Raw genomic sequence first — 26,409 nt, 5'->3', positions numbered from 1 at the left:
CTCAGCTATCCCTAGAGAGCTTTTACTGGACACCTATTCACTATCTGTAAGGAAATGCCTCCTTGGCATGGTTGCCCCCTGACTTTTTGCCTTTGCTGATGCTATGTTTACAATTGAAAGTGTGCTGAGGCCTGCTAACCAGGCCCCAGCACCAGTGTTCTTTCCCTAACCTGTACTTTTGTATCCACAATTGGCAGACCCTGGCATCCAGATAAGTCCCTTGTAACTGGTACTTCTAGTACCAAGGGCCCTGATGCCAAGGAAGGTCTCTAAGGGCTGCAGCATGTCTTATGCCACCCTGGAGACCCCTCACTCAGCACAGACACACTGCTTGCCAGCTTGTGTGTGCTAGTGAGAACAAAACAAGTAAGTCGACATGGCACTCCCCTCAGGGTGCCATGCCAGCCTCTCACTGCCTATGCAAGTATAGGTCAGTCACCCCTCTAGCAGGCCTTACAGCCCTAAGGCAGGGTGCACTATACCATAGGTGAGGGTACCAGTGCATGAGCATGGTACCCTTACAGTGTCTAAACAAAACCTTAGACATTGTAAGTGCAGGGTAGCCATAAGAGTATATGGTCTGCGAGTTTGTCAAACACGAACTCCACAGCACCATAATGGCTACACTGAAAACTGGGAAGTTTGGTATCAAACTTCTCAGCACAATAAATGCACACTGATGCTAGTGTACATTTTATTGCAAAATACACCCCAGAGGGCACCTTAGAGGTGCCCCCTGAAACTTAACCGACTGTCTGTGTAGGCTGACTAGTTCCAGCAGCCTGCCACACTAGAGACATGTTGCTGGCCTCATGGGGAGAGTGCCTTTGTCACTCTGAGGCCAGTAACAAAGCCTGCACTGGGTGGAGATGCTAACACCTCCCCCAGGCAGGAGCTGTGACACCTGGCGGTGAGCCTCAAAGGCTCACCCCTTTGTCACAGCCCAGCAGGGCACTCCAGCTTAGTGGAGTTGCCCGCCCCCTCCGGCCACGGCCCCACTTTTGGCGGCAAGGCTGGAGGGAACAAAGAAAGCAACAAGGAGGAGTCACTGGCCAGTCAGGACAGCCCCTAAGGTGTCCTGAGCTGAAGTGACTCTAACTTTTAGAAATCCTCCATCTTGCAGATGGAGGATTCCCCCAATAGGGTTAGGATTGTGACCCCCTCCCCTTGGGAGGAGGCACAAAGAGGGTGTACCCACCCTCAGGGCTAGTAGCCATTGGCTACTAACCCCCCAGACCTAAAACACGCCCTTAAATTTAGTATTTAAGGGCTACCCTGAACCCTAGAAAATTAGATTCCTGCAACTACAAGAAGAAGGACTGCCGAGCTGACAAACCCCTGCAGAGGAAGAACAGGAGACACCAACTGCCTTGGCCCCAGACTTACCGGCCTGTCTCCTGCCTTCCAAAGAAACCTGCTCCAGCGACGCTTTCCAAGGGACCAGCGACCTCTAAATCCTCTAAGGACTGCCCTGCTTCGAAAAAGACAAGAAACTCCCGAGGACAGCGGCACTGCTCCAAAAGAACTGCAACTTTATTACAAGGAGCAGATTTAAAGACCCCTGCAACTCCCCGCAAGAAGCGTGAGACTTGCAACACTGCACCCGGCGACCCCGACTCGACTGGTGGAGAACAACCAACTCAGGGAGGACCCTCCGGCGACTCTACGACTGTGAGTAACCAAAGTTGTCCCTCCTGAGCCCCCACAGCGACACCTGCAGAGGGAATCCCCAGGCTCCCCCTGACCGCGACTGTCTGAACTCCATTTCCCAACGGCTGGAAAAGACCCTGCACCCGCAGCTCCCAGCCCCTAAAGAAACGGAACTTCTGTGCAGGAGTGACCCCCAGGAGACCCTCTCCCTTGCCCAGGTGGTGGCTACCCCGAGGAGCCCCCCCCCTTACCTGCCTGCGACGCTGAAGAGATCCCTTGATCTCTCATTGACTTCCATTGAAAACCAGACGCGTGTTTGTACACTGCACCCGGCCGCCCCCGCGCTGCTGAGGGTGTACTTTCTGTGCTGACTTGTGTCCCCCCCCCGGTGCCCTTCAAAACCCCCCTGATCTGCCCTCCGAAGACGCGGGTACTTACCTGCTGGCAGACTGGAACCGGGGCACCCCCTTCTCTCCATTGAAGCCTGTGTGTTTTGGGCACCTATTTGACCTTTGCACCTGACCGGCCCTGAGCTGCTGGTGTGATAACTTTAGGGTTGCTCTGAACCCCCAACAGTGGGCTACCTTGGACCAAAAACTGAAACCTGTAAGTGCCTTACTTACCTGTTGAAACTAACAACTTACCTCCCCCAGGAACTGTGAAAATTGCACTAAGTGTCCACTTTTAAAACAGCTTATTGTGTTTTATGTAAAAAGTATACATGCTAAAGTAATGATTCAAAGTTCCTAGAGTACTTACCTGCAATACCTTTCAAAAGAGCTATTACATGTAAAATTTGAACCTGTGGTTCTTAAAATAAACTAAGAAAAGATATTTTTCCATCACAAAACCTATTGGCTGGATTTGTCTCTGAGTGTGTGTACCTCATTTATTGTCTATGTGTATGTACAACAAATGCTTAACACGACTCCTTGGATAAGCCTACTGCTCGACCACACTACCACAAAATAGAGCATTAGTATTATCTCTTTTTACCACTATTTTACCTCTAAGGGGAACCCTTGGACTCTGTGCATCCTATTCCTTACTTTGAAATAGCACATACAGAGCCAACTTCCTACACTATCACTAAAGGTTACCTGAACTCAGTATATTGTGCCACACCATAGGTGTACACCATAAACAGAGCCAGCCTCTCACTGTCACTCTTCTCATATTTGGGAACAATCCCTTTGGGGATTTTAAGGTCTAGGTGTTGTACTCTGTCCCTAGTTATAAAATCGGCTGCTACCATTCATGGGTGCTAAAGCCATCTCTGCTCTTTCCTTTTCTATTGGGAGGATCCTGTCCTGCAGGGACATTCTTTGAGCTAGTCTCTCTAAAAGAATCTCTTCATTGAGTCTTTCTCTAGACCTTGAGAAACCTGAGCCATCCTCCTGAGAGGGGAGGTGTCCTAGACACCTGGGGTTGCCTGTGGGGTACAGGTGAGGTTCCAGGTCCTTCTCTCCACTTGAGTTGCCTTGATCTACAGGATCAATGGCTCCATCAGTAGGATCGGCCTGCTTATGTTTTGCCAACAGCTCCTGGAGCTTTAGAAATGGTTGGGTATGAGCCTGTTTTAATGTTGTACCCTTTACAGAGGGCTCTTAACTGCCTGTGAGAAAACTGGAGGTAAGGGGTAAAGTTGAGCTCCTTATCCACTCTCTGTGGTACTCATTTGTGTTCTAAAGTTAGAACCTATTTGTGCTAGAGGAAAAATACTAACAGTTTGTATAGTCCTACTTAAAATATGTTTTTAAGATTTGTAAACTGTTCAGCTACAAGGACCTAACCAGGGCCCTATCAGTTACTTCTAAGAACTTGGAAATAAGATACCCAATCAGAAATGCAATTTAATTAAAGGCAATTTTTTTATTTACTCATGTAGTCACTTATTGATCATGTGGTATCAGCAAATGCAAAGCCGCAGACCCCACCATTGTTCTACCAATGTGGGAAGCTGGCTGTCTATGAGGTGAACTAAAAAGAAGTACACCATGCAGCGATTCCAGTGGATCCCCAGTTGGTTTGCAGAGGCAAAAGTAGATGTGATTAATGCTCTATTTTGTGTTAGTGTGGGTGAGCAGCATGGCTTATCAGAGGGTAGTGCTAAGCATATGTTGTACTCACAGAGGTAATAAATGAGAGACACACATGGAGAATAAATCCAACACCGATTATAAAAAAAAAAAAAAAAAAAAAAAAAAAAAACATTGTTTGTATATACTTTAAACCCAAGAACTTCGTTACAAGTTAAGTACTGTTTCAAGCATAAATACCTTTTAGTTTAAAAAAAATAGTGCAATGTATGAGTTCTTCAGTGTCAGCCTATGGAGGAAAACAATGTTCAGCAAACCTAGGGTCAGCAACTACTTACGAAGCCAATCTCGGAGAGGTAAGGTAGGTACTGGGTACTGCAAAGAACCACACCAGTAGGTCACTCTGGGCAGCACTGGGGCGGGCAGGTGCAGGGGTGCAGCAGTGCATTGGGTGCCCAAAGGTTTTCTATGGAAGTTGGTCCTAGTGAAGACAGGCTGCAGCCTCTGGCTAGAAAGCCAGTCGGACAACAAACAGGTGGGTTGTAGACTTGGAGTGCCTGGGGACGTAGGTGCACCTTTGGTCCTTTTCTCCAGGGCCCAGGGGCGATAGATGCAGGGTTCTCCTTACGGGTCTGGTTTCTCAGTCCGGGAACATTTGTGGCAGGCGTCATTGGGGAGTGCAGCAGGGGGTGATACCAGGATGGCTCTTGCTCAGGGAAGCCGGAAGACTTTGTTGGCACCAGTGACCACCTCGAGGTAGGTCGTAGGGGACGGGTGCAGTGGTTGCTGGAGATGTCAGGTTTTCTCTTACCACAAGGCCGCAGGAGAGGGGGCGTGCATGCAGAGGGTGCAAGTAGCTTGGGGGAGCTAAAGAGAGGTGAAACCTAAGTGGACTCAGACTCTGGACAGCTGGGGATCTTTGTTTGCAATGTTGGTTGGCTTCACCTCGGATTGTGGGCCTCGGGTGCAGAGGTCACTTTGGGTGTTGGTCTTTTCTGTTCCAGAGGCCGCAGAGTCCTTTCTTGAGACATAGTTGAAGAGCAGATCCACTGCACACGGGAGTCTGAGTCTTTGTGGAAGGCAGGCAGTCCTTCTGGGTTTCTTGGAGGCTCAACTGCGGGATGAGTCGTCTTTTTGGGCAGTGTCAGTTGAGATCAGCAGGCAGGCCGGTGGTGCTGGTACCAAAACAGCTGCTGCTTTTCCTCTTCTGCAGGTGTGACTCCTCTATATACTTTTCTTCGTAGGTAGTCAGGATAGGAGTTCTAGGGTTCAGGTGTGCCACTTGAATACTCAACTTAGGGGCATTACAAGGAGTGCCAGGTGGTAGCCAATGGGCGGACCAACTTTAGGGTGACTACACCCTTCTTATGACCATATCCGCTGGAAAGTGGGCATAACTAATGCTAGTGGCCTTATTCCTTCCAAACAAGATGGAGATATTTAAAAAGTAGTGTCAACTTCAGCTCGTCCACCTTGGGGTAGGACTGGCATGAAGTGGGCGCACCTCCTAATCTGACAATTTTCCCACCTGTTCTGCTGCCAAAATTGGGGTCAGAACAGGAGGTCTGTCATCCCCGCCATCTGGAGAGACCTAGGTTGCATTAAAAGGCAGCTAGGCTTTTGAAGCTCCCACCCTGGAATGTCCATTCTGCCTGGGTGAGGTGCTAACACCCCTGCCTAGTGCAGGCTTTTTTCTCAGGCCTTTGGGGAGTACATGCTCTCACATTGGGGTGGGGGGGGGGCTAGAAACATGTCTAAGGTGGCTGACCGGGTCAGGAGCAGTCAGTCAATACACTAGTAGCTTTTAGGTTTCAGCAGGACCTCTAAGGTGCCCTTGGTGTGCAGTTATTAATGCATCCCTCACATCAGTGTGGGTATATTATTCTGATACCAAACATCCCTATATTCAGCGTAGCCATCATGTAGCTGGGAAACTCATAGTGACCAGTGTCCAGCACATACATTTACAATGCCTTCCCTGGTCACTTACTATGTGGGAGAATCGATAAAGACATAGGGGCATATCTGCTTGTGCGGACATGCCCTCACAAGTAATATAATAAACCCTGCCTCAGGCATGCTAGAGGGGTGATTTAAATATTTTTCATGCTTTGTTAAGGGGACATGGCACACACCCAGTGCTCCTGTAGCAGGGAGGCTGTACTGGGGTCAGGCGATTATGGCCTGGAGTATACGGAGTCGCCGGGTTGGTGCCCTAGGGGGAAGATTGGACGAATTACATCAGTACGTGCAGGGAAGCGTAGTGACGTACTTGAGGAAGGGCAGCGACAGAGAAGCAGGACAACCAAGGAGAAAGACTGAGCGGCAGGAGATGCAACCGTCTGCTCTTGGGTCCGAGGAAATGACCCAAGAGGACTGCAGAGCCACGAACGAAAACGGCAAGGAGAGCAGCGTCCCTGGGAGGAACGCAGAGGCCTGCCACCTCCCTGGAGGGACGTGACTTCTGCAGGTACGTGACCGCTTACGTGGTCAGATTTTGGCATAGACACAGAGGGCTAGTGATAAACGGGGAAAAGGGGGGTGGGAGCGAGGCACTTCACAGGCACACTCCTAAGTGAAATAAAACAAGGACAACGTGGTAAAGTTAAACCAGGGATTCAGGTCCTCAGTTGTTTTGTTAAAAAAAAAAAAAATCATCCACTGAGGTGATTAATTGTGGTTGCATGTACATAAGAGCCACAACAGCAGAGTATTCTGGGCTCTATCCTTGTTTTTTTCATTTCACAACCCCACGGAACCCCTTTTTTCATGCATATCAGAAAAGATAACATTAGAAAGGAAGTATATATATGTATAAAAGACCACTTACCTGAACGAGGACTATTTTATTTTCTTCCCCATGAGCCCGGGTGGTGAGAAGCTTCTGAGCCTGTGAAGAAAATGAGACAAAGAATAAGAAAAGGAAGGAAAAGGGGACTGGAACCAAACCAAAGTGGACTACAGAAAAAAAAAATATATATATATATATATATGTATATATATATATATGTATATATATATATATATATATATATATATACACACATATATATATATATATATATATACACATATATATATACATACACACACCAAATTGTTTTTTCTGTTGGTAATTTGTAACTCTAATTTTGACGCCTGCATAAAATAAAGACATATACCCACGTCATAGTATCCTACATAACCACCCTTCTACAGCTCCATGTAGTGTTTTCACTGTTGCCTAAACCAAGACACGCAGCCTGCAATGGCGGTATGTCATGTGCTTGGTGAGGGATCCCATAGGGTGGCACAATTTGTGCTGCAGCCCGTAGGGACCCTCCTTAGTACCCCAGGCACCAGGGGTAGCACTTACTAGGGACTTAAAGTGGATGCTAAAGGTGTTGCCAATTGGGAATAACAACTGTGCAGTTTTGGGGGAAAGAAATCTGGCACTGGGTTCCTGGTTAGTGTTCCTGGGGTACCATTTTAAAAGAAGACTTTTCTACACTTTTCCACATGTGTTCTTGACTGTCTTACAAATACTCAGACCAGTTGTATTTATAATCACAGCACATAGTGAATTTTGCTCCCTTAAATGCATTTGCTACATTTGGCTCATTTTCAGTTAATTAGGACTTGCATCATTGTTTTTTAACTAGAGCAGCCTCACTGTTTGACTATTTAAGCAAAAGATATTACTGAACGTGTCAGGAACATGCATTTTCCAGATTGTCTGAATTGTGGCATCCAGGGCCCCAAAACCAAGCTGCTCTAGGATTCGTCATCTTCATCTTTCCCACTTTGGCCTCCAGAGGGATATAAATCTGCTCCTCTCATCCAGCATTTGTGTGAAGTCTGGACACTGTTTAGACTTCCACATATTCCTCTAGAATCACGGTTAAAGGACTGTTATGGTTGTGGATAAAACCTTAAAACATAAAAAAACATTTTTTTTCCATTTAGAGTTAATAACCCCCACCAGTGCCCCTCTCATGACCTTAAACATTCTAAAAATGACATAACAAATTACCATAGTGACTTCCCTGGTAGAACCATATCACTATTTTCTTCATTTATGGCAAGGTCTGTAACATCTCCCAGTGCAGCACCATGAATCTAAACCATCACAGTTTGTTTTTCACAATGATATATAGTAGATTCGGTTATAGTGTCTTTCAATTGTAGGGTCCTTTTTTAAAATGTTCTAATCACCTTAGCGCAATGTGGGCTATCTGATGTGTTGGCTGCTGCAAAAACATTGTTATGCCTGACATTATGCGGTGTGAGAGGTTGCCGGATGTTGTATAGTAGAAAACTTTGTGGGAATATAAGGGAGAAAGGCCTTGCTCTAGCTCTAGTTAAGTTTTCTATTTAAAATTTACACCTTTAAAATCTTTACTCCTTAAACTCCGTGGTGGCATTTATTTATTTAAAAAAGCAAGTCATGATTTTGACCGGTATGTAGTATTACTTTGTCTGGAAATTGGTAATTAATCAATGCCATCTAAATTTTATACGAGTGCAGATGTTTTTCAAATTCAGTATGTGAAATATGAAAAAAATCTGACTGCATTAGTATGTCAATAATGGCATATTTCAGGTAGTCTTAACACTGTCCGTGTTGACAAATTGTATTAAAGCATTTTGAGCTTTGGGTGATGTTTGAATGAGGGTGTAAACATACATGGTAGTAGCTGCCTAATTGTTTTTTGTGTGACAGCCTCATTGTGGATATTTATCATTTAATATCTTCATGCATTATTTTTGTTACATTGGCCTCAATCTGTCTTCTTGCTTTAAGACACAAATTATTCCTTAAAAGTCTAAAGCATATCTTTTCTAAAGTCTGTGCAACTTTTTATCCTTTAGAATTAAATCAAAACATGTGAAAACGTTTGGTCAGAAAAAGAATCGAATGGATTCATCTGACGAAGATGAGGATTATGATAAGAGAATATCGCGTCGCCAAACAGTCTCAAATATTTGTTACAAAGAAGATGAAGAGATGAAGACTGACTCTGATGATTTGCTGGTAGTTTGTGGAGCAGATGTTCCACAGCCTGATGAGGATGAGTTTGAAACAATTGAACGTGTTATGGAATCTCGCATTGGACGCAAAGGAGGTATTTTGTGAGATATTTCCATTCCCCCCCCCCCATAAAGTTATTTATTTACGCTATGAGCCACTTGCTGGGATATCCCTGGTTGCTAGCTTATTGTAAGGTATTGTGTCTAATTAAAGGTATCACTGTGAACATCGTCCTTCAACATCAGTTCTGTATCAACTGGTCATCTGCTGCTTCCTTAGTTTTTTGGTCTCACAAACTACAAAGTGCATTCCCAGTCTTACTAAACACATTTCTGGTGGATAATTGTACCTGCGGATTCCTCATCTTCTGAATATCCCAGCTGCCAGTCTGGATTCGGAGACTCTTCACTAGCTCTCCCACACCGGTAGGGGGAACCAGCTCCATTATGACACCGCATGTGACGTAACTAGTCTCATAAAGTGTCCCTATAGGCCTGCTGACATAGTTCCTTTTTTTTCTCCACGCCATTAGTGCGGTTGAGAGCTTGTTCACTTCTCTTCAGGCGTTGTTGACGATTGCCAATATCTAATTGCTTCAGGTGCAGTTTTGCTTTTCAAATTGCCCCACCCAAACTGGTTTAGACCATTGTTGAGACAGAATAGTCCTCGGCGTGTTAATGCATGTGTCCCGCTGCCCTGAGTGCCCAGCTGTACTGATATCTGGATCCCTGATGCTGAATTATTTTGTGTTGTAGGTAAGCATTAATCATGTGTGCCCCATGACATAGGTCTCACTCACGAGTAATTCTCTTTTTGGTTTGGGAGGGACGTCCACAGCACTACCCTCATAATGGAAATCTTTTGTCCTCCGCAGGAGTTACGAAGCACAACTGCTCTGGTGGCAGCATAGTGTGGAGTGAACAGGTCCTTTTTGGCCTGTGTCACTGAGTGAGGCCTCCTGTCTCACTGATTTTTAAAGTTCTCTTCCAGGGGATCCTCATCAATAGTCATAAACATTGAATATTCCCGCCCTTGTGCGGGGACCCCGGAGCATATATAAAATACACACATATTAACATGTGTAAAAAAAAAACAGCAATGCAGGCTATAATGTTAAAAACAGGCTAAAATGCTTTATTTCTATGAAGTTTTTTTTTTTTTTTTTTTTATATTATAAAGCTACAATAGAGAATAAATATCTACCCAAGCCCCTCGAACTAGGCTTAGGGAAGTAAGCAGCAGCAAACTCTAGAGAAAAAGAGAAAAAAAAACTGCATTGAAAAACAATGAAGCATTCTTAGCCAATAGGCTGCATGCAGGTTAACACAGGAGAACCATAAAAACTTTGGCACCGTGCCTTTAAGACCCTGAGCACCTCCAGTATCCCACCATGCCTCAGGGGTGAAGGAAAGGTGACAGTTGGTTCACAGTTAGGTCAGTTCTTTTTTCCGGCTTCTTCTGAGAGGATCCTGGAGCATTGAGCTCTCAGTTTTTCTGAGTTTTTCTCAGAAAAATTCTTTATAAATAATATCTTTGTCTGAGCTAGGAAGGTTTTTTCTGACAGAAAAATGCCTTCTCTTTTTGTCAAATGCCCTGCTTGTGGGAAGAAGAAGGCCCAGTCAGATCCCCACTCTCTGTGCATAGTGTGCCTGCCTCAGAGTCACTGCCCTGACACTTGTAAGTACTGCAAGAACATGTCTAGGAGGACTCTGAAAGACAGAGAGAAGATCCGACTTCATGGGCTTCAGGAGAGGATAAGAACATCGTCTTCCTCACTTCCCAGACAGCCAGAAGGCCATTCTCAGGAGAGAATGGCCCGGTCGACGTCGACAGGTAGGAAAGTGCCTGTTTGTTCACCGTCGACGTCGTCGCTACCACCGTCTCACCGGCATAGATCGACGTCGACGGCGACACACCCGACGTCGAAGGGAACGGCGTCGAGGGAACATCAGAGCAGGGGCAGGTCTCCGTCGACGGCAGCCCGCCGATCGACGTCGAGCCATCGCCGGCGTGCCCGGTCGCCGCCAAAGGCTGTGCGCCCCCCGACCTCAGGACACACGACGTCGAGATCACCACGACGGCACGAGAAACATCCGCCGTCGACCTCCCATCGCTCCACGTCGAGGCACACGACGGCGAGCATGTCGAGGTCCAAGTAGCGTCGTTCGACGTCAAGACACTCAACGTCGAGGCACTCAACGTCGAGGCAGGGCCAACCGGCTGGGCGCCCTTCGACGTCGAAACAGCCATCGACGTCGACGCAGGTTTTACCTGTCCCACAGGGAGCAGAACATCGCCCCACGCCAGACAAGGCGCTATCTCCAGTGGTCTCCATACCGAGCGACTCTTCTCGGTCAAGAGCGGCATCATCTGGGCATGTCTCGCCCATCAATTTATCTCCGAGATGGCTGGAGAGCCTCAACAGACCAGCGGCCTCCCCAGATTCGCAGTATTCGCGAATGTACTCACCTACTGCCTCCCTGCCAAGAACGCCATCACCGACAGCCAGGGCAGAACGGGCTCGTTCAGCTCCTCGACAACCAACCGCGAGGCCTAGACGCTCTGCTACAGCGTCTCGCAGCAGATCTCGCTCTCAACGGAGATCCAGGTCGCGGTCAAGGAGAAGATCACCCTCTTGGTCTTCATCAGGTTCTTCTGTCGGGCGTTACTCACCCACCCTTACAGATTCACCACCTGCTAGAGTCTCACCGGTGGATGATATTACCACATTCAACGAGGTGTTGCTAAGAGGTTCGCAGAAACTCAACATAGAGGTTCCAGAACCATCTACCTCCTCATCGATCATCTTTGAGACTCTACAACAGAGATCAGCGTCGAAAAAGTTGCTGCCCTTAGTGCCTGGCTTGCTGCAGCCAACCATGGACACTTTTCTGGCCCCAGCATCGCTTAAGTCTGCCCCGGCTAGGATTCTTAAGAAGTACAAGGCTCCAGAACAAGACCCTTTATTCCTTAGAAAGGATCCGCCACCGGACTCGGTGATCATAGCTGCCGCCCGTAAGACCCACTCGGTGGCATCTTCATCCACGGTACCCCCGGATAAAGAGAGCAGGCATCTAGACTCTCTAGGGAGGAAGATATGCGGGACGGCGGCTTCAGCAATGAAGGTCTCCAGTGCGTCTGCGCTCCTGGGCAGGTACGATCGTTCTCTGTGGGATTCCCTCAGTAGATTTACAGAAAAATTGCCCAGAGAAGACAGACAAGATTTCCAGGAGATACTACAAGAAGGATGCCTGGTATCCAACCAGGTTATCAGCGCGGCAGCGGATTGGGCGGATTTGGCCGCTCATGGGTACGCACATGGTATCTGTGCGAGGAGATCTTCCTGGCTGAGGCTCACTGGCTTGAAACAGGAAGCACAACAACGCATCCTGAATCTCCCATTTGCCGGGAACTCTCTATTCGGTGCCCATGCAGACGAAGAGATGGCCCGCATGAAGACAGAGGTGGATACCTTGAAGACGGTGGGCCTCGAAAGAAAGAAAGATTTCAGGAGGAGGTACAGGCCGTATGATTGACGCCCTTTCCAGCAGAGGGTTCAAACCCCTCATTGGGCGCAAAGGTCACAGCAGCGACAGGGACGACCTCTTTTTCAACGAAGAAACACAAGGGAGCGAGGGTCAAGCAGACCTCAACAATCCACTCCAAAAGCACCCACCAAGCAATGAAATCTCGCTTCCCTCGACACTGTACACCACTCCGGTGAGGGGAAGTATTACGGCTTATCTTCACGAGTGGCACTCTATCACAAGAGACAAATGGGTGCTCAATATTGTCGAACATGGCTATTCTCTTCTTTTTAAACAGCCTCCACCACACTTGCCACCAACCAAAGACAATCCATCTCATCTCAGCTTGCTACGCAAGGAGGCTCTCGCCCTCCTAAGAAAGAATGCCATAGAAAAGGTTCCACCGGCACGAAGAGGACAGGGGGTCTACTCCCGTTACTTTCTAGTGGCAAAGAAGGGTCGAGAGGGCGTTTTCAGGCCAATCCTTGATCTACGGCTGCTGAACAAATACATAAGGAAGCAGAAGTTCAGAATGCTAGCGCTTCACCAGATTTTCCCTCAACTGCATCAGGGAGACCGGATGTGCTCCATCGACCTGCAGGATTCATATTTTCACATCCCAATAGCTCCAAAACATCGAAAATTCCTGCGCTTCCGAGTAGCGTTACAGCATTACCAGTTCAGGGTTCTACCCTTTGGCCTGAAATCTGCCCCAAGAGTTTTCTCGAAATGTATGGCAGTGGTGGCGGCACATCTCCGAAGACAAAGGATATACATATATCCATACCTAGACGACTGGCTACTAAAGGCTTCTTCTCCGGAGCAGGCGAGAAGCCATCGGGACATTGTACTAGGAGTTTGCGAAGCTCTAGGTCTTCAGGTCAATCACCAGAAGTCAACCTTGACTCCAACGCAGAATCTTCACTACCTAGGAGCTATCATAAACACAGAACTACAAAAAGTGTATCCTTCGGAGGAACGACTATCCTCAATAAACAAGAAGTGCCAGGACCTGTTGAGAGCCAGCGCACCTACGGCACGTCAGGTGACATCACTACTGGGCTCTATGGCATCGTGCATTTTTATTGTCCCAAATGCCAGACTCCACATGAGACCCCTCCAAGAGGCATTGGAGACCAACTGGAGCCAGAGAACAGGTCGCTGGGAGGACACAGTGCGGCTACCGGAGGTAGCACTTCAGTCATTGAGATGGTGGATGCACAGACCTCACCTGTCAGTAGGTGCTCCGTTTCACCAGGTGCTTCCATCCGACACCCTAGTAACGGATGCATCTCTTCAGGGATGGGGGGCTCATCTGGGTCCTTTTCAAGCACAGGGTCTGTGGTCAGACATGGAAAAGCAGTACCACATCAATCTGCTAGAACTCAGAGCGGTCCATCTCGCTCTCAAGTCCTTCATACCGCTAATTCAGGGAAAAACTCTCTTGATACAGACGGACAATACAACCACGATGTATTACTTGAACAAACAGGGGGGAACGAGGTCCCTACCCCTATCGCGAGAGTCCCAAGCGATATGGCATTGGCTCCTGGCCAGAGGAATGTCAGTTACAGCAGTTCACCTGCCAGGTCAGCAGAACGTGGAAGCAGACTTTCTAAGCAGACACCTGGAGGACGTTCACGATTGGGTCCTGCACGGCGAAGTCGCAGAATACATCTTCGCGCAATGGGGTCGGCCTAAACTGGACCTCTTCGCAGACGAAGTAAACAAGAAATGCCCAGACTTCGCATCCAGGTTCTACCGTCCGGGATCTCGAGGGAATGCCCTGTTGATCGACTGGTCAGGGACATTTCTTTACGCTTTTCCGCCGATTCCCCTCATTCCGGCAGTGATCAGCAAACTTTACAGATCCAGGACCAGAATGATTCTTATAGCGCCGCAATGGCCCCGACAGTTCTGGTACACGGATCTCCTCAACCTGTCGGAAGAACCTCACAGGAGGCTGCCGTGCAGACCGGATCTTCTGAGCAGAATGGAGGGCAGGATTCTACATCCCAACCTACCCTCTCTGAGCTTAACAGCATGGCTCCTGAATTCCTGCAGTATGGGCACCTAGGACTCTCGCAGGAGTGCATGAGCATCTTGAAATAGTCCAAACGACCTTCCACGCGGCGTTCCTACGCTTTTAAGTGGAAGAGATTCTACATATGGTGCTGTCAGAAAGGTCATAATCCCATACGGGCGCAGGAGGATGTCATACTGTCCTATTTGCTTCATCTAGCGAAGTCCGGTCTGCAGGTATCATCTATTAAGGTACATTTGTCTGCTATTACTGCCTATCGCAAATCACCTTCTCAGGAATCCTTCTTTACAAAACCTGTAGTCAAGGATTTCTTAGAAGGTTTGAAGAAAGTTTTTCCGCCAATTCGGAGGCCTTCTCCTCCATGGGAACTGAACATAGTCCTGGCAAAACTTATGGGCCCTCCTTTTGAGCCTCTCCATAAGGCCTCTTTACAACACCTTACGTGGAAGACGGCTTTTCTAGTGGCCATTACTTCGGCGAGGCGGGTCAGTGAAATCCAGGCCTTGTCTGCAAAAGAACCGTACACGGTTTTTCATGACAATAGAGTGGTTCTGCGAACTCACCCATCTTTCCTTCCGAAGGTGGTGTCAGAATTCCATATTAATCAGACCATAACTTTACCGACGTTCTTTCCCAATCCGGAGACTCCGGCAGAGAAAGCATTGCACTCATTAGACTTGAAAAGAGTGCTGAAATTTTATCTGGACAAGACAAAATCGATTAGACACTCTAACCGCTTGTTTGTAAACTATGGTCATTTAAGGACAGGAGAGGCAGCTTCTAAACGAACAATATCAAGATGGATAGTTTCTTGCATTGTTAATACTTACCAGCTAGCTAATAGACAATTGCTAGCGCGGCCTAGAGCGCATTCCACAAGGGGTAAAGCGGCTACTGCTGCTCTCCTTAACAATGTTCCGATATCTGAGATTTGTAAAGCTGCTACATGGAAGTCTGTCCATACGTTTACAAGACATTATTGTTTAGACTCAGATGCAAGAGCGGATGCCCAAGTGGGGCAGGCCTCTCTAAGAAATCTATTTGCGTAAGACATATCTATTCCTGCACTTCTATCGGACAGTCCGCTGGGTTTAGGGATGGGCTTGCTAATCTATTCAATGTTTATAACTATTGATGAGGATCCCCTGGAAGAGAAGGATAAGTTACTTACCTGTAAATCCTAGTTCTCTTCCAGGGGTATCCTCATCAAAGTCATAAACAACCCACCCTCCTCCCCGGACGCACGTCTCCTAGAAGTGCAGGACAGACTGTGTTTTGAATCAGTTATACAAATTGTCACCGTAAAAAGAACTGACCTAACTGTGAACCAACTGTCACCTTTCCTTCACCCCTGAGGCATGGTGGGATACTGGAGGTGCTCAGGGTCTTAAAGGCACGGTGCCAAAGTTTTTATGGTTCTCCTGTGTTAACCTGCATGCAGCCTATTGGCTAAGAATGCTTCATTGTTTTTCAATGCAGTTTTTTTTTCTCTTTTTCTCTAGAGTTTGCTGCTGCTTACTTCCCTAAGCCTAGTTTGAGGGGCTTGGGTAGATATTTATTCTCTATTGTAGCTTTATAATATAAAAAAAAAAAAAAAAAATCTTCATAGAAATAAAGCATTTTAGCCTGTTTTTAACATTATAGCCTGCATTGCTGTTTTTTTTACACATGTCAATATGTGTGTATTTTATATATGCTCCGGGGTCCCCGCACAAGGGCGGGAATATTCAATGTTTATGACTTTGATGAGGATACCCCTGGAAGAGAACTAGGATTTACAGGTAAGTAACTTATCCTTCTGCTGCTTTGTGCTTTACTCATCCTCTCATTACTGAGCAGCGTGTGCATAGTGAGTGCATGTGCTGGATGTATATGTACCTATGAGTGAACAATACTTAGTGAATGTAGTTCTATGTAGTGCATGCATATTATATGTATGTTTTGGGTGTATGTGTGCCTACTAGTGGTACAGTATATAAAGGATATGGTGCTGTGCAGTGTGTGTTGGTTGTATACATGCATTTGGGTGTATGTGTTCCTGTGGATTGTACAGTACATAGAGGGCCCTAAGTTCCATTTTGGGAGATCACAAAGAAAGGGCCTGGGCACATCTCAGGAAGGAGATGGGGCTTACATTGTGGTACACACATCACTGTGGCTGACACTCTGGTGTGAACTCGAGTCACTGCCATGGCCTGTGTTGAGGAGTGGTCAGCTTCGGAGTCACTCCTGCTGTGACAGACTACTTTTCAGAGAAAGAGAGAGCAGAAGGTGGATGCTTCAAAAGAAGCAGACCTCCATCATAAAACCTCAGAGACTCAGACCCTAAATCACGTTTGGTGTCTGGAAATGGACTATAAGAAAGGGCGTTGAGACCCCAAAAATTGTGATCTGCCAAGCAGCCAGAAGGGCTGTGTGAGGAGAAGCTCTGCAATACTTCTGCCTTTGAACAAGACCAGTGTGCCCTGTGAGGAAGAGGAGAGTGTTGGAGGGAAAAAGGTCACCCTGCAAGAGAATTGAGGATGCCATGATAGCACCTGCGCACCATCCCCCAGGCAATTGTGCTGCATCAAGAGCATTGCAACAACTCCCAATGGGAGACAAATCAGATAGTTACCCCGCCAGAGGAACTGCAATGAAGTTCCAGTCGCTTTGGGAGAGCAACAGCTTGTAAGGAACTCTTCCCCAGTTGAGTGCAGCTCAGGGCGTATCATGGGTGAGCCGCAAGAGTCTTTGTATTGAGGTAAGTACTGTCACCTGGTATTAATCCCAACTGATCGTCGTGGATCAATACACAGATCTGTGGGAGCAGCCTATTTACGAGGCCTTTACTGAGGACCTTGCAGTCGAGATAAAGAAGTAACAATGGGCGATAGTGGATCACATCTCGGTTTGGGGAGAACCAATGTCAGCCCCTCGCACTGTGAGTCTGGAAATCGGCCACAGGATTTAGCTTTGTTAAACTCCTCCAGAAGAGGCTGATTGAGTGACACACAGAATGTGGGGTCGCGACCTCAACCACACCATACAGTGTACTGTAGTAGTCTCGGAAAGCCTCATTAATAACAACCTGCTTGAAGGACATGGAGCTGTCGTCGGGTCTGACGGCTCCAGTCGGTGTGCACTGCTGGTCCTCTCCAACCATCTACGCCAGCATCATGCCCGAGCGATCGCCCTTCACCACTACTTAATGTTTGTCTCATTCTGTAGCTCCACTAGAGGTGGATTCCTTACTGAGATCAAAGTACTGTGTGATGCTTGTAGAAAGACCCTTGCTGTACGGGGGTCTAAGAGCGCTTCAGTCCGAAGGTGCTAAATAGGGAGTTACAGATTTGGTCTTCCCCATTGTAGCACTACCTGCAGCGGTCAGTGTTCTGAAAGGGTGTTGTCGAGGGGTCTGGACTGTCCGCACAGGCTCTCTGTCAATGGTCAGGCCGGCCGGTACTTCAGTTTTGGGAGGGAGCAGGCACGGGCAGACCCATGCATTGCACTTGGGGGAATCAGCACCTCCACAACAGAGCTGACCCAGTTGGGCCTGCACTCACCTCCTCCTCCTCAGCTCTTCTCGCTCCGGGGCTTGACCTGGAGTCCCATCGGTGGTTGAAGGCATGGGCTCTGAACCTCACAGGCTCGCCTCATTGCTTCGAAAGAGGAAGAGACACTCCATCTGGATCCCTAAAGAGTGCTCAGCATTTACGTTGGTTATACTAAAGAACATTGGGTCGGCAATCTGCTGTTTGTTGGATTCTTTGAGGGGAAATGAGGACAAGGCGGTGCACAAACAGACCATCTTCCGATGGATGGTCCTCTGCATTAAGATGTGCTATGCATCAACTAAGAAGCAGCCTTCAGAAATTCCACCACAGCCAAAGCTGCTACTGCTGCATTGGCACATGGAGTGCATGCCTGGGTATTTGTCAGGTGGTTATATGGGGCATCAGGACTACTGCCTCAAGTTGCATGGCACCACCTGCCGGTTTAGATATTATCCACCAGCACGATTGAGATGAGCAAATATTCCTTTGGTAAAAGACTACAGATAAACTGAACTCAACTTTGGAGTCGAGGAATAAGACTATAGGACACTCAGTAAGTCTGACATGAGTATATCAGCCTGGGTCTCAAGATTTTGCATTAAACACTTGGGGGTCCTGTATATATTTTCCCCTCTGGTCTACATGATATAGTTTTCAAAGTGTGAACGGTTGCACATCAGATGTATCTTTTTGATATGATATTAAAGCAAATCATCTTAATAGAGTTCTGCTTAATTTATACGGTTCTCTATTCCTTCCTGCCAACATAGGCAAGACATGCAGGTTGTTTATGGTCTAACTCAAACCCTTCTTTAGAATCTTTAATTTTCTCGGCTCAGTTTACCTTGCTTTAATAAACTACCTTAATATAAGAGTAACTAAAAACAAAGGAACTTGAGCACCTGTTTATTGAGGTGGATTATCCCTAGTTGCTGTTTCTTGTAAACTTGTATAGTGATGATCGAATGATAGGGGAATATAAGTTCAAAGAAATCCTTCCCTTCTTGGTACTCTAAACCTGTTTTATATAGATCATAATGCACACATAATTTTTCTGCTTTTTATCAGCTTTACTTTGTGTCTGTATTTTACTTTAGTGTGCCAACCATTATGAGCTATTTGAATACTTGCCAATATGTGCCAAATTAAATGAAAATGGTGGTTTAATATTGCCTTGGTACCTTTCTCTTAAGAACTATGGTGTCTTTAATGTTGCCTGTGATATTCCATATCCTATAACTGTGTATTGGTGATTAGTATTCCTTTCTATCAAGTTCTGTACCTTATTCTTGAAAGTACTATATAGTATTGCTGTCGCTCATCCTGATTTTCTATCTGTATTAATACTCTTTGTAGGAAGTTGGCTCTGTATGTACTATTTCAAAGTAAGAAATAGCATGCACAGAGTCCAAGGGTTCCCCTTAGAGGTAAGATAGTGGCAAAAAGAGATAATTCTAATGCTCTATTTTGTGGTAGTGTGGTCGAGCAGTAGGCTTATCAGAGGGTAGTGTTAAGCATTTGTTGTACACACACAGGCAATAAATGAGGAACACACACTCAAAGACAATTCCAGGCCAATAGGTTTTTGTATAGAAAAATATCTTTATTTAGTTTATTTTAACCCCTTCGCTGCCAGGCCTTTTCCCCCTCCTGTGCCGAGCCTTTTTTTGGCTATTTGGAGCAGTTCGCGCTTAGGCCCTCATAACTTTTTGTTCACATAAGCTACCCACGCCAAATTTGCGTCCTTTTTTTCCAACATCCTAGGGATTCTAGAGGTACCCAGACTTTGTGGGTTCCCCAGAAGGAGGCCAAGAAATTAGCCAAAAAACAGTGAAAATTTCGTTTTTTTCAAAAAAATGGGAAAAATGGGCTGCAGAAGAAGGCTTGTGGTTTTTCCCCTGAAAAGGGCATCAACAAAGGGTTTGCGGTGCTAAAATCACCAGTTTCCCAGCTTTCAGGAACAGGCAGACTTGAATCAGAAAACCCAATTTTTCAACACAATTTTGGCATTTTACTGGGACATACCCCAGTTTTACGATTTGTTTGTGCTTTCAACCTCCTTCCAGTCAGTGACAGAAATGGGCATGAAACCAACGCTGGATCCCAGAAACCGCAACATTTCTGAAAAGTAGACAACATTCTGAATTCAGCAAGGGGTAATTTGTGTAGATCCTACAAGGGTTTCCTACAGCAAATAACAACTGAAAAAGAAAAATATTGAAATTGAGGTGAAAAAAACATCACTTTTTCTCTACGTTTTACTCTGTAACTTTTACCTGCAATGTCAGATTTTTGAAAGCAATATACCGTTACGTCTGCTGGACTCTAATGGTTGCGGGGATATATAGGGCTTGTAGGTTCATCAAGAACTCTAGGTACCCAGAGCCAATAAATGACCTGCACCCTGCAGTGGGTTTTCATTCTATGCCGGGTATACAGCAATTCATTTGCTGAAATATAAAGAGTAAAAAATAGCTATCAAGAAAACCTTTGTATTTCCAAAATGGGCACAAGATAAGATGTTGAGAAGCAGTGGTTATTTGCACATCTCTGAATTCCGGGGTGCCCATACTAGCATGTGAATTACAGGGCATTTCTCAAATAGACGTCTTTTTTACACACTGTCTTACATTTGGAAGGGAAAAATGTAGAGAACGACAAGGGGCAATAACACTTGTTTTGCTATTCTATGTTCCCCCAAGTCTCCCGATAAAAATGATACCTCACTTGTGTGGGTAGGCCTAGCGCCCGCGACAGGATATGCCCCAAAACACAACGTGGACACATCACAGAAAATAGAGGTGTTTTCTGCAAAGTGCCTGCCTGTAGCTCAGCCGCCACCTAGGGAAACCTACCAAACCTGTGCATTTCTGAAAACTAGAGACCTAGGGCAATCCAAGATGGGGTGACTTGTGTGGCTCTGACCAGGTTCTGTTACCCAGAATCCTTTGCAAACATCAAAGTTTGGCCCAAAAACACTTTTTCCTCTCATTTCGGTGACAGAACGTTCTGGAATCTGAGAGGAGCCACAAATTTCCTTCCACCCAGCGTTCCCCTAAGTCTCTCCATAAAAATGGTACCTCACTTGTGTGGGTAGGCCTAGCGCCCACGAAAGGAAATGGCCCAAAACACAACGTGGACACAACATATTTTTTCACAGAAAACAGAGGTGTTTTTTGCAAAGTGCCTACCTGTGGATTTTGACCTCTAGCTCAGCCGGCCCCAAGGGGGGGGGGGGGGAATGCCCTAAAATAAATTTGACCCCCCCAAACCCCCCCTGCCCAGGAGCGACCCTTGCCTACGGGGTCGCTCCCCCTGCGTGACATTGGCGACAAACAACAAATCCCCGGTGCCTAGTGGTTTCTGCCCCCTTGGGGGCAGATTGCCCTAAAATTGACCAATCTGCCCCCAAGGGGGGCAGAAATGCTCTAAATACAGTTTGCCCCCCAGGGGAGCGACCCTTGTCTGATGGGTCGCTCCCCATCTCTAAAAAAAAAAAAACACACATTTTTTTTTGCCCTGGTGCCTACAGGTTTCTGCCCCCCCTGGGGGCAGAAATGGCCTAAAATAAATTTGCCACCCCCAACCCCCCCCCCCTCCCCGGGAGCGACCCTTGCCTACGAGGTCGCTCCCCCTGCGTGACATTGGCGCCAAAAAACAAATCCCCGGTGCCTAGTGGTTTCTGCCCCCTTGGGGGCAGATTGACGTAAAATCGACCAATCTGCCCCCAAGGGGGGCAGAAATGCTCTAAATACAGTTTGCCCCCCAGGGGAGCGACCCTTGTCTGATGGGTCGCTCCCCATCTCAAAAAAAAAAAAAAAAAAATACACAAAAAAAAAAATTGCCCTGGCGCCTAGAGGTTTCTGCCCCCCCTGGGGGTAGATCGGCTTAATACCAATAGGCCGATCTGCCCCCAGGGGGGGGGCAGAGATGGCCTAAAATAATTTTGCCCCCCCCTATCCGCCTGCCCCCCCGCCCCCCCCCCCCGGGGAGCGACCCTTGCCTACAAGGTCGCTCCCCTTGCGTGACGGCGCAAAAAAAGATCCCTGGTGCCTAGTGGTTTCTGCCCCCCAAAGCGGGCAGAAATGGCCTAAATACATTTTGCCCCTCCAGGGGAGCGACCCTTGTCCAAGGGGTCGCTCCCCATCTGTAAAACAAAAAAACAAAAAAAATCCCTGGTGCCTAGTGGTTTCTGCCCCCCTTGGGGGCAGATCAGCCGAATCAAAATAGGCTGATCTACCCCCCAGGGGGGCAGAAATGGCCTAAAATAATCCCCCCCCCCCCCCCCCCCCAGGGAGCGACCCTTGCCTAAGGGGTCGCTCACCTTGCGTGAAATTCAAGCAAAAAAATAATTCCCTGGTGTCTAATGGTTTCTGCCCCCAAGGGGGGCAGAAATGGCCTAAATATAATTTGCTCCCTAGGGGAGCGACCCTTGCCTAAGGGGTCGCTCCCCACCTAAAAAAAAAAAAAAAACATAACAAAAATAAAAAATAAAAGAAATGATCCCTGGTGCCTAGAGGTTTCTTCCCCCCCTGGGGGCAGATTGGCCTAATAATAGGCCGATCTGCCCCCAGGGGGGGCAGAAAAGGCCTTCCCAAAAAAAATGCCCCCCCTGGGAGCGACCCTTGCCCAAGGGGTCGTTCCCGTTGCGTGAAATTTGCGCAAAAAAAAAAACTCCCTGGTGTCTAATGGTTTCTGCCCCCCTTGGGGGCAGATTGGCCTCATCAAAATAGGCCAATCTGCCCCCAAGGGGGGCAGAAATGGCCTAAATATATATTGCCCCGTAGGGGAGCGACCCTTGCCTAAGGGATCGCTCCCCACCTAAAAAAAAAGAGAACATCACAAAAAAAAAAAAAAAAGCTCCCTGGTGCCTAGAGGTTTCTGCCCCCCCTGGGGGCAGATCGGCCTAATAATAGGCCAATCTGCCCCCAGGGGGGGCAGAAAAGGCCTTCCCAAAAAAATGCCCCCCCCTGGGTGCGACCCTTGCCCAAGGGGTCGCTCCTGTTGCGTGAAATTCACGCGCAAAAAAAAACTCCCTGGTGTCTAATGGTTTCTTCCCCCCTTGGGGGCAGATTGGCCTCATCAAAATAGGCCAATCTGCCCCCAAGGGGGGCAGAAATGGCCTAAATATAATTTGCCCCCTAGGGGAGCGACCCTTGCCCAAGGGGTCGCTCCCTTTTGCCAATTTCATTGAAAAAAAAGAAAAAAATCCCTGGTGTCTAGTGGGGTTTCAAAAGCCGGATTGCAAGCAATCCGGCTTTTGAAACCTGTGAGAGACTTCAAAGGGAAGGAAATACATTTCCTTCCCTTTGAAGCCTCTCGGGGCCTCCCCCATGGGATTGAAAGAGAAATGCAAAAGCATTTCTCTTTCAATCGCGCTGGAAGCTCTGCTTCCAGCGCGATGGGGGAGACCCTGTGACTAATCAGCGCGCGCTCGCGCGCTGACGTCACAGGGGGGGTTGGGGGGGTCGGGGGTGGGAGGGGAAGGGCTTCCCCTTCCATCCCTGACTTGGGGGGGTGGGGGGGAACCCCACAGAGGGAGCGCTAGCGCTCCCTCTGGGCTCTGTGCACAGGACGTAATGGTTACGTCCTGGGCACAGCAGCACTGTGCCTCAGGACGTAACCATTACGTCCTGGGCACAGAAGGGGTTAAGAACCACAGGTTCAAGATTTACAAACAATACTTTAAATGAAAGGTATTTCACTTAGGAACTTTAGGAACTTTGAATTAGCAAAATAGCATATACAGTTTTCACACAAATGGCAATAAGCTATTTTAAAACTAGACAGTGCAATTTTCAACAGTTCCTGGGGGAGGTAAGTGTTTGTTAGTTTTGCAGGTAAGTACACCACCTACAGGGTTCAAAGTTGGGTCCAAGGTAGCCCACCGTTGGGGGTTCAGAGCAACCCCAGAGTTACCACACCAGCAGCTCAGGGCCGGTCAGGTGCAGAGGTCAAAGTGGTGCCCAAAACGCATAGGCTTCAATGGAGAAGGGGGTGCCCCGGTTCCAGTCTGCCAGCAGGTAAATACCCGCGTCTTCGGAGGGCAGACCAGGGGGGTTTTGTAGGGCACCCGGGGGGACACAAGTCAGCACGAAAAAGTTCACCCTCAGCGGCACGGGGACGGCCGGGTGCACTGTGCAAACAGGCATCTGGTTTGCAATGTAGTCCAATGGGAGACCTAGGGGTCTCTTCAGCGATGCGGGGGGGGGGCTCCTCGGGGTAGCCACCACCTGGGCAAGGGAGAGGGCTTCCTGGGGGTCGCTCCTGCTCTGTAGGTTGGATCCTTCAGGTCCTGGGGGCTGCGGGTGCAGTGTTCCTACCAGGCGTCGGGTTCTTAGAAGCAGACAGTCGCGGTCAGGGGGAGCCTCTGGGTTCCCTCTGCAGGCGTCGCTGTGGGGGCTCAGGGGGGGTCAACTCTGGCTACTCACGGGCTTGCAGTCTCCGGGGAGTCCTCCCTGTAGTGTTGGTTCTCCACAAGTCGAGCCAGGGGCGTCGGGTGCAGAGTGCCAAGTCTCACGCTTCCGGCGGGAAACGTGTGGTTTTCAAAAGTTGCTTCTTTGTTGCAAAGTTGCAGTCTTTGTGGAACAGAGCCGCTGTCCTCAGGAGTTCTTGGTCCTTTTAGATGCAGGGTAGTCCTTTGAGGCTTCAGAGGTCGCTGGACACTGTAGAACCTGTCGCTGCAGCAGTTCTCTTGAATTGGGGAGACAGGCTGGTAGAGCTGGGGCCAAAGCAGTGGTGTCTCCGTCTTCTCTGCAGGTTTTTCAGCTCAGCAGTCCTTCTTCGTCTTAGGTTGCAGGAATCTAGTTACCTAGGTTCTGGGAGCCCCTAAATACTCGATTTAGGGGTGTTGTTAGGTCTGGAGGGTTAGTAGCCAATGGCTACTAGCCCTGAGGGTGGCTACACCCTCTTTGTGCCTCCTCCCTGAGGGGAGGGGGGGGGGCACATCCCTAATCCTATTGGGGGAATCCTCCATCTGCAAGATGGAGGATTTCTAAAAGTCAGAGTCACCTCAGCTCAGGACACCTTAGGGGCTGTCCTGACTGGCCAGTGACTCCTCCTTGTTTTTCTCATTATCTCCTCCGGCCTTGCTGCCAAAAGTGGGGCCGTGGCCGGAGGGGGCTGGCAACTCCACTAGCTGGAGTGCCCTGGGGTGCTATAACAAAGGGGGTGAGCCTTTGAGGCTCACCGCCAGGTGTTACTGTTCCTGCAGGGGGAGGTGAGAAGCACCTCCACCCAGTACAGGCTTTGTTACTAGCCACAGAGTGACAAAGGCACTCTCCCCATGTGGCCAGCAACATGTCTGGTGTGTGGCAGGCTGCTAAAACTAGTCAGCCCACACTGGTAGTCGGGTATGGTTTCAGGGGGCATCTCTAAGATGCCTTCTGGGGTGTATTTCACAATAAAATGTACACTGGCATCAGTGTGCATTTATTGTGCTGATAAGTTTGATACCAAACTTCCCAGTTTTCAGTGTAGTCATTATGGTGCTGTGGAGTTCGTGTTTGACAGACTCCCAGACCATATACTCTTATGGCTACCCTGCACTTAGAATGTCTAAGGTTTTGCTTAGACACTGTAGGGGCACAGTGCTCATGCACCTATGCCCTCACCTATGGTATAGTGCACCCTGCCTTAGGGCTGTAAGGCCTGCTAGAGGGGTGACTTATCTGTGCCATGGGCAGTGTGAGGTTGGCATGGCACCCTGAAGGGAGTGCCATGTCGACTTAGTCGTTTTCTCCCCACAAGCACACACAAGCTGGCAAGCAGTGTGTCTGTGCTGAGTGAGGGGTCTCCAGGGTGGCATAAGACATGCTGCAGCCCTTAGAGACCTTCCCTGGCATCAGGGTACTTGGTACCAAGAGTACCAGTTACAAGGGACTTACCTGGATGCCAGGGTGTGCCAATTGTGGAAACAAAGGAACAGGTTAGGGAAAGAACACTGGTTCTGGGGCCTGATTAGCAGGCCTCAGCACACTTTCAAATCATAACTTGGCATCAGCAAAGGCAAAAATTCAGGGGGTAACCATGCCAAGGAGGCATTTCCTTACACAACCCTCCCCCCCCCCCCCACCCAACAAAAGAGGATGAGACTAACCTTTCCCAAGAGAGTCTTCATTTTCTAAGTGGAAGAACCTGGAAAGGCCATCTGCATTGGCATGGGCAGTCCCAGGTCTGTGTTCCACTATAAAGTCCATTCCCTGTAGGGAGATGGACCACCTCATCAGTTTTGGATTTTCACCTTTCATTTGCATTAGCCATCTGAGAGGTCTGTGGTCAGTCTGAACTACAAAGTGAGTACCAAAGAGGTATGGTCTCAGCTTCTTCAGGGACCAAACCACAGCAAAGGCCTCCCTCTCAATGGCACTCCAACGCTGCTCCCCGGGGAGTAACCTCCTGCTAATGAAAGCAACAGGCTGGTCAAGGCCATCATCATTTGTTTGGGACAAAACTGCCCCTATCCCATGTTCAGAGGCATCAGTCTCCACAATGAACTGCTTGGAGTAATCTGGAGCTTTGAGAACTGGTGCTGTGCACATAGCTTGTTTCAGGGTGTCAAAGGCCTGTTGGCATTCTACAGTCCAGTTTACCTTCTTGGGCA

The 26,409-nt window shown here is 48.0% G+C and overlaps 1 protein-coding gene across 3 annotated transcripts in view; it reads left to right on the top strand.

Moving 5' to 3' along the window:
* The window catches only part of CHD1 (chromodomain helicase DNA binding protein 1), a 1,172,453-nt gene that overhangs the window by 116,966 nt on the left and 1,029,078 nt on the right, over window positions 1–26,409 (top strand). For all 3 annotated transcript variants that reach the window (XM_069225994.1, XM_069225985.1, XM_069225977.1), the window contains exon 7: window positions 8,541–8,794. In XM_069225994.1, the coding sequence (XP_069082095.1) occupies window positions 8,541–8,794 (254 nt within the window). The remainder of the gene's footprint in view (window positions 1–8,540; window positions 8,795–26,409) is intronic.

This window comes from Pleurodeles waltl, chromosome 1_1 (genome assembly GCF_031143425.1).
Source record: "Pleurodeles waltl isolate 20211129_DDA chromosome 1_1, aPleWal1.hap1.20221129, whole genome shotgun sequence".
Taxonomy (NCBI): Eukaryota; Metazoa; Chordata; class Amphibia; order Caudata; family Salamandridae; genus Pleurodeles; species Pleurodeles waltl.
The sequence above is the reverse complement of the archived record's forward strand: the minus strand, read 5'-3'. Positions and strand labels throughout refer to the sequence as shown.